Source organism: Nannobrachium achirus (genome assembly GCF_963921795.1).
Source record: "Nannobrachium achirus genome assembly, chromosome: 12".
NCBI lineage: Eukaryota > Metazoa > Chordata > Actinopteri > Myctophiformes > Myctophidae > Nannobrachium > Nannobrachium achirus.
In genome coordinates, this window is record NC_137832.1 from 36152889 (window position 1) to 36169667 (window position 16779).

Consider the following 16779-nt stretch of genomic DNA (forward strand, 5'->3'; position numbering starts at 1 on the left):
CGCTGCGACCCGGACGGTGAGAGAGAGGCTGAGACTGGAGTTGCGTCGACGACAGACATGTTTGCATTGTTCTGCTTCGCTGCGTTCTGATTGATCATCATTAAACACCACATATAACGTGGACGTTTTTTGGGGCCGTTTGGCAGACGTTCTCATGCAGCGAAGTTCAATGCGAGAATACGCTTGGGGTCCCATTGTAGAGCAGCGACTTTATAGCCCGAAGAAATACCACAACATTTATGTACAGATACAATTAGTAGAATAAAGTCAGGCTGCCAACACTAATATCCAACAATTTAACATGGCTATTTACAGCAGTGGTTCTCAACCTGTGTCGGGACCAACATGAAGTATACGTTTACAGAGGGTATCTGCACATATAAAGTGACAATTTAAGGACTCTAAAATGACAAATTATACATTGGCCAAATTTTCAAATATTAGAGGCAGAAATTGAACCGTGTTATACAAAATGTAATGCCTCCCCATACAGTTAAAATATGATTATTTGGGTGGTCGTGGCCTGAAAACACATGCAGTGGTTCTCGACCCACTGTGTTAGAATACACTTGGGGTCCCATTGTAGCACAGCAACTTTACAACCGACCTCTAATAAGAAATACCACAACATTCATGTGCAGATACAATTAGTAGAATAAAGTCAGGCTGCCAACACTAATATCCAACAATTTAACATGGCTATTTACAGCCAGGGGTAGCGAGGGGCACGGAGGATGAAGGGAGGAGGAGGAGGAGGAGGAGGAGGAGGAGGAGAGGGGTGGTGGTAGATGAAGAGACTAGATAGCAGTAGAATTAGTGTCTCTCCATTGATTAGCTGTAGACGATCCTGGCTAACATTGATTGTCTCTCAGCAACAGTTTTACAGGGATTTGGGCTGAAGACAGTGGGCCGTAGAGGGAGAGCAGAGAGACTGACAGCGATCTGAGAGCTATTTCTGATGTTGACGTGCTTAGCTAGTGTGTGGCTTAAATTCTATCCCAGCATTCTTCGGTGTAACTGAATCTGAGAGAGAAGTGTCCATTAAACTACAATGTAGTTCATTACATCGATTATAATGCTTTAAGAAAATTGTATACTGCACTGCAAAATCCTGCATGTTATTTAAAATATCAGAGGGTAGAAATGGACCATTACGTATTCTTTTTCTTTATGCTGAACTCGAGTCTAATAAACACTCTGGATTCACGGTAAAAAATTGCTTATGAAACTATGGTGCTATGTCCCCAGTAATATCTCTTAGTGAAGGTTTAAGCCATACTTGTTTCTCATTTTCATCGTCACTGTCACTGAGAATTATTTTTAACAATTTGTGGGATAAATGTGGTTCTCAAGCCTTTTCACAACTAGGACCCTCACATTAATATATACTGTATGCCTATTTGGCCGAGTATCCCCATCTGAAAATATTTTGTGCCAGGGACCCCCATACAAGATTTGTGAGTTGAGTTTATAGATCCGCTATTTTCAAATAGCCAAAGTATATTTACAGTTTACAATGTAGGGATTTAGCAGACACTCTTAAAGGTAAACCTTGTAGGCCAACATCAGTGTTTTATACTCTGTTGGGAGGACCCCTTGGAACCCCCTCAAGGACCTCTGATGGTCCATGGGCCCCACTTTGAGAACCACTGCTATAGATGTCTGTGGCTAATGTCCTCCAGACCAACCATTGTCTGAGTTCAGTGTGCGTGTGTGTGTGCGTGCGTGTGTGTGCGTGTGTGTGTGTGTGTGTGCGCGCGCATGCCGTAACACCTCTGAACCAGATAAACCCATCCTACATTAGTGACATTATTGACACACCCATCACTTGCACGGTGATAGACAAGCTCACACACACACACACACACACACACACACACACACACACACACACACACACACACACACACACACACACACACACACACACACACACACACACACTCACGCACGCACGCACACACACACACACACACACACGCACGCACGCACGCACGCACGCACGCACGCACGCACGCACGCACGCACGCACGCGCGAGCGCATCTCCATGCTCACAGTAACACAGACACGCATGCGTGCGTGCACACACGTATACGCACACTTATCACACACACTTTCCCATTTACATGCCAGTGGTGGTAGAAGCACCAGCTAAGTGTTTTCAACTGATAAATCATTCACATTCCATTCTACATGAGCCTACACGCACGCTCACGCACACACACACACACACACACACACACGCACGCACGCACGCACGCACGCACACACACACACACACACACACACACACACACACACACACACACACAGAGGGAGAGAGAAAGAGAGAGAGAAACGGGTCAGATATTACTAGCTTGAAACTATATAAGACCCCTATAGGCAGGCTAAACCAACATTAATTTCGTTTTTTGATTTGAACCATTAATTGCATGTTGTTATCCAGAGCAAATAACATTCAGCTCACCATGTATTGTCTCATCTCATCTGTCCCTTCAAATAGACCTCATTCAAATAACGAAATACAGGGGTGTTTCTGCCTTGGATTACATTTTTTTATTTGTAAACCATGTGTCATGCAACAGCAGCGCTCAATATGCCTTGAAGCAAGACACAAACGAGGTTAATAAATCACTCTAGTTATTCTCAATGAACATCCCCTGCCACTGTCTGCTGTAAGGATGCAATGTTGCTTCTACAGCAGTGATGGTCAGTGTCTGTTAGGGATGGGACCATATGAAAATGTCATGTCACGATTATTGTGACAAAAGAAATCGCGATTTACGATATTATCGCAATAATCAAAATCCATTATCCTGGGGCGGAACATTTGCCAAAAAATAGCAGATCTACAAGCTCACAACGCGCCGTGCTGCGACACGTTGTGAGCTTGTAGATCGGCTATTTTTTGGCAAAGAGATTTGTTAGAGAGCGAAAAAAAGTATCTATATTATAAGTACCTTTTACCAATTATAGAGGGTTTAAGTGGTACCGGATATGCAGCTCGGCAAATAAAAGGTGAATTGATCCCAGTGCATGACGGAGGACGATATCATGATAATTGAAATCTCCACGATACGATTATCGCAAGTGTTTTTTATCGCGATAAATGATAATATCGCTTATCGTCCCATGCCTATTGTCTGTGTGTCATGCTTTGTGCTCACACTGTTTTTGAGCGGTGGTCACAACGCTCCTATACGTGGCCGTGTGTGTGGGTCTGTCTGTCTGTCTGTCTGTATGCGTGTCTGTCTGTATGTAGCCTGTATGTAGTACCTTTTGTGACCACACATGTTAAGGGAGGGGCGCTGTTGTTCAGGCCAGGCCAGGCCAGACACCCACCCACCCACACACACACAATATATATATATTTGTTTTGCTGTTGCGCAGCCTCCACGACCACCGCTCAGTTCACACGGGTGTGATTTTTTATTATTTTTGTGTCTTTTATTGCAGTGGTTCTCAACCTTTTTCTGGATCAGGGCCAACTTGAAAATCTTGTTAAGTGCTCAGACGGGTGGGCTGCGTGTTTATTTGAATTATCAATCAATCGATCGTTTTCCGGTTTGAATCGATGAAACTAACATAAGCCCCTTTTCCACAGACCCAACACCACACCACTCCACACCACACCGCCCACTTGTGCCAGGTTTTCCACTACAAGGACCTGGGTAGAGTGGTGTGAAAGTGGTACTAAATGTGGTACTAAAAAGTATCCAATCTAGAGTAGGTCTGAGCTAGGTCAAACAGGGCCAAACACTTCATATATTATAATGACTAATCACTCACTGACTTAATAATAGATTCTATTGTGTTATAAGTTATAACCACTATTATAATCTATTATAGTGTATTATAATCATCATAGTAATTCATTCATACTTTATAGTGTATTATAATCACAGCTATAATCCATTATAGTGTATTATAATTTATGATAATTGTAATACAAATTTATATTGTATTATAATCACAGTTAAAAGGGTCAATTTGTTTCTTACCGATAGTAGTTCTGACAGACCTGGACTATGCGGACGACATCAGCCTGCTCTCCGACAGCATGGAACAAGCACAAGAACTCCTGAACAGGGTGGAGATAGAGTGTGCCAAAGTTGGTCTCAGGCTAAATGCTAAGAAAACTGAGGTTATCACCTATAACCTACCTGATCACTCACCTCTGACAACAACAGAAGGAGCTGTGTTGAAGGAAGTCAAGGACTTCAAGTACCTGGGCGCATGGGTCGACTCAACTGAGAAAGACCTTAAAGTAAGGAAGGCACTCGCGTGGAGGGCCCTGAACGGCATGAACAGTGTATGGAACTCTAACCTCCCCCGCCAAATCAAACTTAGCTTCTTCTTTGCAACGGTGGAGTCTGTTCTCCTCTATGGCAGTGAATGCTGGACCCTGAAGCCAACCCTGCAGAAGTCTCTAGACGGGTGCTACACTAGAATGTTGCGTGCAGTACTCAACATCAACAGGAGTGCACATGTTACCAACAGGAGCCTGTATGAGGGAATACCAAAGGTAAGCGAGAAAATTGCCACCAGAAGAATGAGACTAGCAGGACACTGCCAAAGACACCAGGAGCTTCCAGCCAGCAAATTGGTACTGTGGGAGCCAACACATGGGCACCGGTCGCGAGGACGTCCCACAAAAACATACGTGGACGTACTCAAGGAAGACGTACGGACACAGAACACCAATGAGCTGGCCAGATGTATGGAGAACCGAGATGACTGGAAACAACGATGGAGGGCTCGTCTGAGGACGACCTAGATAGATAGGGGTACTTTTGTGTAATGGAAAATGTAGATATTTGTATGTGGTGCGGTGTGGTGTGGTGCTAAAGCTGCAGTCAAAAAGGGGCTATAGTAAACTTAAAGTTCTTATTAGTATCAATATGAAAACACATTTTTCACGTTTCAAGAAAAAAACGTTGCATTAAATATCGGCCTATATATGTTTTATAATAACGTTATATTATGATTACAATCTTAGGGCTATGTCAATTATTTGGGGGCCCACAGGTTGAGAATCACTCTTTTAATGTATTGTTTTGTGTTGTTGCCCCATTTACCACTATGGAAACGGCCTTTATTGTGTTTTTATTGTCTTGAATTCATTTTCAATAAAACCAATCAACCAATCAACCAATCAACCAATCAATCAATCAATCAATCAATCAATCAATCAATCAATCACTCAATGACTTCACAAAGAAGGAAGCTGGTACTGTGTGAAAGATAGATTCCTCTGTTATTGGGATTAAATGTGGGACATAAATACAGGACAGCGTCCATAACCATGAGGCCAACCAGAGTGCCAACATTCATTTGAAGTCAGATCTAAACATGAAACGAGCTCAAACACTACAGTCAGCTTGAACTTGAATACATAGCACATCTGGCGTGTGTGTGTGTGTGTGTGTGTGTGTGTGTGTGTGTGTGTGTGTGTGTGTGTGTGTGTGTGTGTGTGTGTGTGTGTGTGTGTGTGTATGTGTAGACACATAGTGATAGAGCAGTAGTGAAGGACTAACAGTGACAGAGATCAATGACTGAAAGAGTGGTTTAATCCTCCCTCTTAGACTGATACACACTGGTGTGTGTGTGTGTGTGTGTGTGTGTGTGTGTGTGTGTGTGTGTGTGTGTGTGTGTGTGTGTGTGTGTGTGTGTGTGTGTGTGTGTGTGTGTGTGTGTGTGTGTGCTTGAGTGTCAGTAATCCCTCCTCTTACCTCCAACCGTCTGCTCCTTGTAAATCTTAAAAAGCAGAGACAGACAGATTAGCCTGAATCCTTTCCCTCTCAATCTCTCTCTCTCTCTCTCTCTCTCTCTCTCTCTCTCTCTCTCTCTCTCTCTCTCTCTCTCTCTCTCTCCACCTCACACACCCAACTCCCAATTCTCTCCCCATCATTCACTCTCCATTTCCCTCTTTTTTTTTGGAGCTGTGTGGAACACAAGCTCCCTATACGTGGCCGTGTGTGTAGGTATGTGGGTGGGTATGTGGGTATGTGGGTGGGTGGGTCTGTGGGTCTGTATGTAGCCTGTATGTAGTAACCCTGGGTGACCAGAGAGGTGCTGTTGAGTCTAGCCTGCCCTGAGCATCAACTGCAATACACACACACACACACACACACACACACACACACACACACACACACACACACACACACACACACACACACACACACACACACACACACACACAGCTCCACTTCGAACAGAGGTTCGATTTTTTCTTCCATTCTTTTGCACGTTAGTTCTCTCTCTTTGTCACGCAGGCACCAAGACCTCAAACTGAAATGTTGACATTGTGGAGATACTGTATGTTGCTTTCAGAATTGACATCCCAGTTAAATCTACGGGTTATTAGACAGTCCAGTGAAACATTTGTATTGCCATTCAAAATTAATAACACTTGTCATTGATGCCATGTGTATGACTCAATTATTTTCTTCTCTTGTATTGAATGTGAGACCCTGTAAATAAGTAATATTACCCAACACCGGTGCCCTTTGCTAGGTAACCAAAGTAAGCGAGTAAAACCAAATTAAAACCATATTTTTCTTTGTTTGAAATAAGCCTTGACTGGGGCGCCCGCTGGCCTACTGGTCCAGGCGCATACCACATAGGCATTGCCACATACATTGATGCCTGGTTCGATTCCCGATCCGGACGACCTTTGACGCATGTCACTCCCCATCTCTCCCCCCATTTCCTGTCAGTCTACTGTCCTATCCAATAAAGCCATAAAAAAGCCCCAAAAACAATCTTTATTGAAAAAAAAAAGAAAAAGGAATAAGACTTGACTAAGAACATTTAAGAAGTATATTTGATAGAGAATGTAGTTAAACATTACACTTCAGCCCTGTTTTAAGCCCTATTTACCAGAATAATGACGATGCAACATCAAATTAGTAATATGTTTGTACTATAAATGTCCCCTCTGGGATAATAATGATAACCTGGAGCCTTAATCAAACCAAACGTAAATCAGACTTGAGTTACAACTGTATTCGGACCTATTTTTTTTCCATCTACAACAAATCATAAACACATCTCGTTGCAATGCGCTGTGAGCTTGTAGATCTGCAACTCATACTTCATGTTTTTCATACCAATAAACATCTGCTTGACTGTTCCCACGGTGACAAAAAGCACATTTTGAACTTTGAGCGTAACTTCAAGTCGCCGTCCACTGGTGACAGTGGACATCAGTTTCTGTTTGGTTTCGACAGCACAGCGGACTCTCAAAGGCAATCATATTAAATATTCCTTTCCTACCATTGAACCATCACTTCCACCCATGTGTTGTCGATAAATAATCCTTTTCCGAAGTCCCCAAGGCGAATGTTGTTCTTTTGTTGTACAGTCATAGAGATTTGACAGACCAAGTGGGGAATTGCACCCGTAACCCTGGCAGTGCTGTTAGCCACATTTTCTAGCAGCTTGAACTAAACAACATGTTATATTTGGCTGTTCATCTTCTGCATGGAATTCCAAGCGATGGTTTCGATAAACAGAGTCGGTGAAAATGTCTTTGACAGGACAGCGTCCAGCAAGAAGCCAGCTGCTGGGATTTAACTATGAAATGTGAGCGGACAGGGGTGTCGCTCCAAATTCTGGGCCCTGGGTGCAAGGATTTACTGCGGGCCCCCCATGAATGTTCTTCATAGGGGAGGGGGTTTAACCCATTTAGACTGGAACGCTTTCTTTTTTGCTTTAACTATTGAAAAATAGCATATCTACAAGCTTGTAGATCTACTATTTTTGAAAACTCTTGAGAAAGTCTTTGAAAAGGTCTTTGAAAAACCTATGTTTCTATGTCAGTGGTGCTCAAACCTTTTCATGTGAAGCACCCCCAAAATGATATGTATTTGGCCACGGACCCCTATCTCAAAATATTTAGTTTCAGGGACCCCCAGTAGATTTACAAATGTTCTCTTAAAAAATACATATATTCAAAGATTTGCACACATGTAAAAAAAATAGCAGATCTACAAGCTCGAAACGCGGCACAGAGTGCCGCGCTGTGAGCTTGTATATCTGCTATTTTTCCAATAGCTAAAGTATAAAATAATTAAGGTCCCTCCACCTTGGGCCCTAGTAACTCAGTCCCACTCCCCCCCCCCCCCCCTTGTGACGCCCCTGTGAGCGGACTCTGCTGCCCTATGCAGCCAAAGAGCACAAAAGAATGACTTCTAAATTTGTCTCCTGTCCCACCAAACGTTTTGTTGGTACAGAAGGGGATTGTATATCGTTTAGCAGTATTTATGGCTATAATATCCGTCGATATGAAATCTAAACCCTAGTCAAGAGCTTTGACATTTAAAACACACAAATAGTACTTACTGCTGGTTGCCTTTGTAAGGCAGTACTGTACTACACACATTCGGTGTTGCCAGACATCTTAATTTTCTTCTCTTTTCTTCCGTTACACAGCTGAAAACGTATTGACTAGAGCAACAAGGTGGTCTAGTGGTTAGAAAGTCTGTAATAGTCCCATGTCCCTGGCATGGTAAGGCAAGTTTATTTGTATTTTCAACAACACAGCAATTCAATGTGCTTTACATATAACAGTACATAAAACAAAATAAACACGTTATAACTAAAAACTTGGAAGTGTGAGAACTGCTGATTTGGAGGGCATTTGTAGAATCGGGCTCAGGTGGGTTAATCCAGTGGCTCTCAACATGTGGGTCGGGACCCCCAGGGGGGTCCCCAAATGATTAACTCAATGTGCAACATTGTTTCATCACTCAACAGTAAACAAACCAACATAACGTTTAAGTGTATGGTTTTCTGCACATTTCTAAACTGACAATTTAAGGACTTTTTAATACCTCTAAAATGACAAATTAAACACTGGCCAAATTGTCAAATATTAGAGGCAGAAATAGCCGATCTACATGCTCACAACGCCTCGCAATTCACAATAGAACTGTGTTATACAAAATGTAATGCCTCAACTCTTAGTGTTTGTCAGGGTGGGGGGGTCCCCAGTTAAAATATGTTTATTTTGGGGGTCACGACCTGAAAAGGTTGAGAACTCCTGGGTTAATCAATGTGTTAATAGGAAACACAGCTCACAGAAAATAAAGGGGGAAAAGAAACAATGTAAAGATCTGTGTGGTCATTGCCTAAAGTCATATTGGATAATAGCATCAGCAAAATTCCTAAAATGTAAATACTTTTAATAACTACAAATATAGAGAGAGATTATTTGGGTGCTGTGCTAGCCTACAGTCAAGGTCAAGGTCAAGGTAAACTTTATTTGTAAGGGAAAGTTGTCTTGGGCTTTCACCCGTGCTACAGCCACACACAAAACAGCAGTAACAAAATACATAGTAGAAATACATGACAGAGGGGGGACACAACATTACACCGTGCACAGTGATTAATCAATACTCTCAGTCAGTGCTGTATGCTCATTCTATATTATTCAGCCTACCTTTTATTGACTTCTAACCTAACCTACTGACCTACAGCACTGTTAACTGTTCTATTCCAGAGAAGTGTTGGTCTGGTCAGAATCTCTCACTTTTGTGACCCAATTCTTAGATTCCAGTGACCTGTCTTCAGGTCACGAGCTTCAGTACGTGCTTGAGAAGCCCCGCCTGCAGAGTGTAAAATAGGAGGACCACGCGGGAGGCTCTTAAGCGCACAGTGATTTGTTTAACTGCGTGTCAGTGATGAACTGCTGAGAGTAACAAAAGCTTTAAACAACAGAGCTGTAACATTTCACCCACTGTCTTTGACGCTTTGGTCTTCGGCGCACAGAGCTCAGATACATCACATCACACACACACACACACACACACACACACACACACACACACACACACACACACACACACACACACACACACACACACACACACACACACACACACACACACACACTCCCTCTGCACTCCAAACAAGCAGCACTTAGAGTCACAGAGAGAGGGAGAGAGAGAGAAGATTGGGGGGAGGGGGTACAAACTGGATGAGTGACGGTGAGAGGTGAAATTGAAGAAGAAAGTGTAAGAAAAGATAGGGAGAGCGGATGAGGAGAAGAGTGAAATACATGGGTATTAAAGCATTGTTGAATGTAGGTAGAACCTTGGGTTGTATAATGTAGCTATCTGGGCATGATATCAATCCAATTAATGTTGATCATCTTTATCTGTTGCGTCTTCTTAAAGCAAGACTTAGAAAGAAGCGACTCCATTCAAAATCACAATTCCAGCGCAAACAAAAGCCAACAGAGTGGATACTGGTAAGCAATTTTTGAAAGGGATTGCTGTATTCATGTTGCTGTATATTACCTTTTACCTTTTATTTGTCTGTAAGTTCTGTAGCACAACAAAATTCCATATAACACCAATATCAGTGTAACCCATTGACTAATTTCTACACTGGCAGATTCTGCTTTGTTTTTAGACGAAAACCTGAGTAAAAGAACAGACCGGCAGATGCTGAAAACAAAAGATTCTCAAAAAACTACTGCGGGACGAAAAGAGATTAAGATACAGACAGATAATGTAGACACAGACAGAGAGAGCCTTGCCAGGCCATTAAATGCTTGCATGCATAGCTTTATAAATTAGACAATTTCCCTGATTATTGTCTTCATCATTTCAAGTATTGATGGTGTGTTGTCTGTGCAGACCGGAGAGGAGAGTCCTATCGACTTAGGTCACTGTGTCACTCTACATCTCCTCAGTGCAGTCACACACCATTACCACGTTGATGACACCAGCACGCCAGGTCATGGATGGACGGAGCGATAGATTAATGCTGTGTGCTGAGAGAGAGAGAGAGAGAGAGAGAGAGAGAGAGAGAGAGAGAGAGAGAGAGAGAGAGAGAGAGAGAGAGAGAGAGAGAGAGAGAGAGAGAGAGTGAGAGAGGGACAAATAGGTGCGGGGGTTGGATGGAGTTGACTATTTCAATACCACTTATTACTTAAAGGAGTAGTTCACCCCCAAAATGATTTTTTCCCCCCCACTGATTACTCATGCCATGGAGACTTGAGTTCAATAATATCTTTTGGTTTTTGTCGCATTACTAAGACAATAATTTCATTACAATAAATTTACCCCCACTGATTCTGGATGGGGATCCTAATGCATTTGGGTCCTCATCCGGAAATCAATGGTGGTACATTTACCATAAACAAAATGTTGTCTTAGGGAATGCGACAAATTTTTACAAAAATACATGTTTTTACCTTAAGCCCTATATACTTGGTTGCATGACGAATAGTAAAAATAGTCTTATCTACAAGCTCACAATACATTGGAATTGTTAGCTTGTAGATCTGTTATTTTGATTTCTTTTCTCTCTTTTCCATACACAGAAGATGCTGGCCACTTGACCACTTAAACCCTATGTACTTGGTTAACCAGCCCTGTACTTGGTCCCCTTTTTTTTTTCTCCCCCTTGAAACCAAATCTCTTTGCCGAAAATTGCCGATCTACAAGCTTGTTGTTGTTAACTCACCGTATAAAGATGGACTCACAAAGTTAAATTAAAGGTCTGACTTTATACAATGTCTTCCAATGCTGTACTACACCTTCTGAGTATCATTCTGTTGGCTGAGATAATATAAGAGTGAGAGAAACACACACACACACACACACACACACACACACACACACACACACACACACACACACACACACACACACACACACACACACACACACACACACACACACACACACACACACACACACACAGTGAGAAATCACCTTGGAGATTTGGATTCCAGCAACATGTGTGATATTTCGACCTCCTGTACCTCTTAATGAAGGCATGTGTTTTATGAATGGCTGTGCAGTGCCTTCCACTGTTATACAGCTGTACTATTTTTACACCACAGAGCTTATTTCCCTGGTTGAGACGCTGGCAGGGAGAGTTATAAGGCTTTTTAGCAGGAGTAAATCAGCTGTGTATAGTGTATAACACCCAGCCTGTGTCTGGAATCACAACTCCAACTTGCCTGTGGATAAGAGGCTAATGATTTGCTGCCGAGCTTTGTTTGAAACATTTCAAACATGGTTGTTACTTTTAGGCGAAGCTGCGAAGCCGGAACTGGTCATAATTCCTTGGCAAAAAATACGATCATAACCCTAACCACAACCTAACCCTGACTTTAACCTCACTGCCATATTTGTTCTTGAAGGCTGAAGATTTGACAGTTCTTCTCGTATGTGTCTAGGCACATTATTAAAGCAACTGCCATATTCAACCATGATGCCGTGTAGTTGATGTAAACAGAAACTGAAATAATGTATGTTTAAATTGAAAGTAGCTACTCCTCATAAACAACCAAAAGCACACCACCTTTTTATAAATTGCACTATTCATTGTTATAATGTCTTTTTTGTTGAGTAATTTGAAAACATCTTTTTCACTACACGCAGGTTATTATTGTGACAGATGCCTTTTAGTGTGATTATACAATATTATACAATAAGGAATTATGTCACACTGGGATATGGGAAGGGACCATCTTTATACACTTGTTAATGTTGAAGTCAGGGTAGTTGTACATTAAAACTGACCTACGACTTGCTGTTTTTCAGCTACATTGGCCCCGAAATGCTCTCCAGTGGCTCTGGGAGTTTTTGAATGACTAATTGATCAATGTTTTTGCATATACATGACCATATATTTGTACATATCTGTCAAAAGAATAAACACAAAAAAGCTAGAGAGCGTATCTCCATCAGGGTCATTTTTGTGCAAATGTATGTGTAAACTGAGTGCCTTGTGTTGGGGGAATGGGGAAAGACTAATAGAAACATACAGAAAATGTTAATCCATAATAAGTACATTCATATAACTTACTAGAACAGTATGGGTTCTGTAAAAGGAACCTCAACTCATTTAAGTCTGCATCATTCTCTTTCTGAACTTTCAGAATTTTGATATAAATATGAAAGAAAACCTAGTCTGTCTGTGGCTCTTTCAAACCTGCTGTAATTATAAAATACTTACCAAGACCCTCTCATATTTTTTGGAAAAAAAATAATGCTGACTATTGATCTGGACCAAACATATTTTTATTTCTGGCAATCTTTTACAATATGAGAGTTTTTAAATATTATGCATTATTCTAACACTGAGTTCCAATCAGAAATTATTGAGGTGTCTGCACATAATCCTGGAGAAACTTGGGTCTGGCCTTCCTTAATTGGATCAAGATAAAATATACAATTGGAATCATTCAACAATACCTGGTGTCAGTTTATTAGTTATTTCGGGGCCTTTAATTTCCTTAAAATAATTAAGTTGCAACTATGTACTGATTAACTGAATACAATGTATTGTGGAGCATACCGGTATGTCTGGTGGCTTCTTTTTATGTTCCTCGACTTGCACTGTGTTATCCTGTATAGAGTTGTATTTTTGTTATTTCTATTATTTATTATCACTATTACCACTATTATGTATGTGTAAAAATGTTCTTGTGATTTGTGTGACCCTGGAAGAGCCTGTGGGATGTGTTGCTCCTCAGCAATAAAATTATCCAGTGCGAAGTTGATTGGATGAACGGTTATCCATAAATGTATTGATGAATGATGTAGCAACTTGTTTAGATAAATATATGTACAAAATACATAAATCCACTCATTTGTCTCAGAGTCCTATCTTGCATTTGCCCCAAGAAGTCTCTGACTTGTATATGACAAATCAGTGTTGTCTACGTCTTTATTCTACCCAACCACCTCACCCTCCTGCAAAGTAATACATCACCGGCCGCTGCCTTAAAGGGGCGGACCACCCAAAACACAGCCCCAATTAATCCACGTATGGACAGATGTAGCTGTGGTACTTGGAAGAGGAAGAGGAGAAGGACTGGTCCTCACGGGCTACAGCAGATGGATGGATGGGCTGTCGGGAGTTTTTTTCAAACAGACACATTATTTCTCCTCAAGATGGGAGGGGAGGTGACGGGAGGGGAGAGATGAAAGTGGGAGGGATTACGAGAAGAGGGGAAATGAGGAGGGGTATGGAAGGTGAGGGGGGGGGGGGGGGGGGGTGAGGAGAGGGCAGAGAGATGGACAGGGGTGTCGCACCAAATTCTGCTGGGCCCTGGGTACAAGGATTCACTGCGGGGCCCTCCATGAATGTTCTTCATAGGGGGAGGGGGTTTAACCCATTTAGACTGGGAACGCATTATTACGCTTTATTTAACTATTGAAAAATAGCAGATATACTTGTAGATCTGCTATTTTTGAAGTCTTTGAATATTTCAAATCCTTCAAAGTTTTTTTACAAACCTATGTTTCTATGTCAGTAGTGCTCAAAGTTTTTCATGTGAAGGGCCCCCAAAATTATATGTATTTGGCCACGGACCCCCATCTCAAAATATTTAGTTCCAGGGACCCCCCAGAAGCAACATTTGAGTTACAAATGTTCGCTTAAAAAATACATATATTCATAGATTTGCACACATTTTCACAACTTTTCAAAAATAGCAGATCTACAAGCTCGCAGCGCGGCACTCTGTGCCGTGCTGTGAGCTTATATATCTGGTATTCTTCAATAGCTAAAGTATAAAAGAATTAAGGCCCCTCCACCTTGGACTCTAGTAACTCAGTCCCACTTTTGCCCCCCTTGTGACGCCCCTGGAGATGGAGGAGAAAGAGGGAGCCGTGGAAGGGGAGAAGAGTGATGGAGAGGGGAGGGGACAGAGGCTAAATGGGGCTGTGGAGTGACTCTAAAAGAATGATGAAGCTGTCATGTCATTACAACAGCCAGTAGCCTAAAGGTTAGAGAAGACGACCTGAGACTGGGAGATCACTGGTTAAAAACTCCTGGGCAGGAAACGGTGAACGGACAACTCTCTCTCCTCCCTCGACCACAGCTGTTGACGTTGCCCTTGAGCCAGACATTTGACCTCGCAACAATGCTTCATTGCAGGCGCTCTTATAGTCAGACAGACAGATTGCTTTATGTGAATTTGAACCAGGTTTGGAATAAGCAAACATCACGTTTAGTTTTTGAAGAACTGAACAACTGATTTTGCAATTCTATTTCTGCTACTTTAATTGTATTAGCCTTGAAAGACGGTCAGTTCCTTTATGTACTGAATTTTTTGTGTGTACTATTTTCCAATGAGTCTAGTGACGTCCTCTCAAAACCCATTCTTTCCCACATCCAAACAAAGTGGTCTTTGGAGAAAACAGGCCTTTTTTGTTTGACTTCAGAAAAGCACATGCACAGCAAAAGAGTCAAATCAGAAATCCCCCTCCAGCTTAGCCATGACCTTTGTTGGAGTCCTCCTAAACTTTCCCTCTAGATCTGTTATTGGTGTGTGTCTGTCTACGTCAGTGGTTCTCAAACTGGATTTCAGGGACATCTCTGTGTTCCTTTAGGGGGGATCAAAATGGACCTTTACGAGTCGGTGGGCTCTATTTTGATTGTCTTAACTTAAAGGCCTGTCCATACTGTCTCCGACCACCAAACCTTTCGTCGGAAAGGTCCGGTTCAACTACAAAATGACGTCACTCGAATCTTCTGAAAAGCATTACCCTGGATTAGAGTTCGGAAAGCTGCATGTCGGAAAGTCAGAACTCTCAGACGAAAAGTTCGGTGGTCGGGGAGAGTATGGACAGGCCTTTAAGTTAAGGCATCAGAGCTGGTACTTAAGACAATCAAAATAGAGTCCTGTAACTCTGATGGCATACAAATACCAAATGGACCCTAACGGGTCCATTTGGTTCCATTTGTATACCGTCAGAGTTAAGGTAAGACCTTGGAATTCAAAAGTTTGAGAACCGCCGGCCTACGTTTTCCAGATCTAGGATAGAAAGGTGGACTTGACTCTGTGGTCAGTAGTGAGGCCTGCATTAACTCTGTCTGTTAACTGTCTGTCCAACAGATCTACGATGCAGAGGGAACCTTACAGCACTTTATTGATGGGAACGAGCCCAGCAAGTCCAGCTGGATGAGGTACATCCGCTGTGCCAGACACTGTGGCGAGCAGAACATGATGGTCGTACAGTACAGGTGAGGACACACGCACACACACAGTACACGTGCCGCGCCGCCCTGCGACGTGTTGTGAGCTTGTAGATATTTTCAGAGCGCAACACCCGAGCGCAACCAAACGTCAAATGACTTCTGACACTAGTCCCTCCCAAACATTTCAGTCTAGATTTTATTTGTTGACGAAATCTGTCAATATATTTAGTCTTAGTTTTAGTCACCATAGCTTAGTTTTTATTTGTTTTTTTGTCAGTGAAAAAAGGTAGTTGACGAACATTTGTCATCATCGTTTTAGTTGACGAAACACGGACACGCAAAACTGTAACTGTGTGTCAGTCTGTCATTGATGTTGCTAAACCTCATGCAACACTGGTTGTATGTAAGCATACATTCTAACATGTGTGTATGAGTATTTGTGTACTGTATGCTTTTGAAGTTGTGCTATATGCTCTCTGTTTATCTCAGCGTTGGTGTGTCCATTGTCAGCTGGTTTGTGTTGTAGATGTTATGATTTGATATCGGTGTGGAATTCTCTTCAAAGAGCTCAGTGATGGATCATCTCTCAACAGGAATGATCACATTACTCTCTGACACTAACCTCCTCTGACATCATGTCTCTCTTCTCTCTCTCTCTCTCTCTCTCTCTCTCTCTCTCTCTCTCTCTCTCTCTACCCCCTTCTGTTTCTATACCTCTCTCTGTCTATATATCTCTCTACTCTCTCTCTATGTCTTGTTCTTTATCTCTTGCCCTTCTATCTATCATTCTTGCCTACTCTCCTTGCCTGTCTCTGCCCCCC

At 42.2% G+C, this 16779-nt stretch overlaps 1 protein-coding gene across 1 annotated transcript in view; it reads left to right on the forward strand.

Annotated features, from left to right (window-relative positions):
- prdm6 (PR domain containing 6) overlaps positions 1–16779 on the forward strand; it is a gene marked incomplete at both ends in the record, with an annotated part of 77159 nt that overhangs the window by 25491 nt on the left and 34889 nt on the right. Inside the window, one exon of the mRNA XM_080739216.1 lies at positions 15876–16003. Within this exon, the coding sequence (XP_080595342.1) occupies positions 15876–16003 (128 nt within the window). The remainder of the gene's footprint in view (positions 1–15875; positions 16004–16779) is intronic.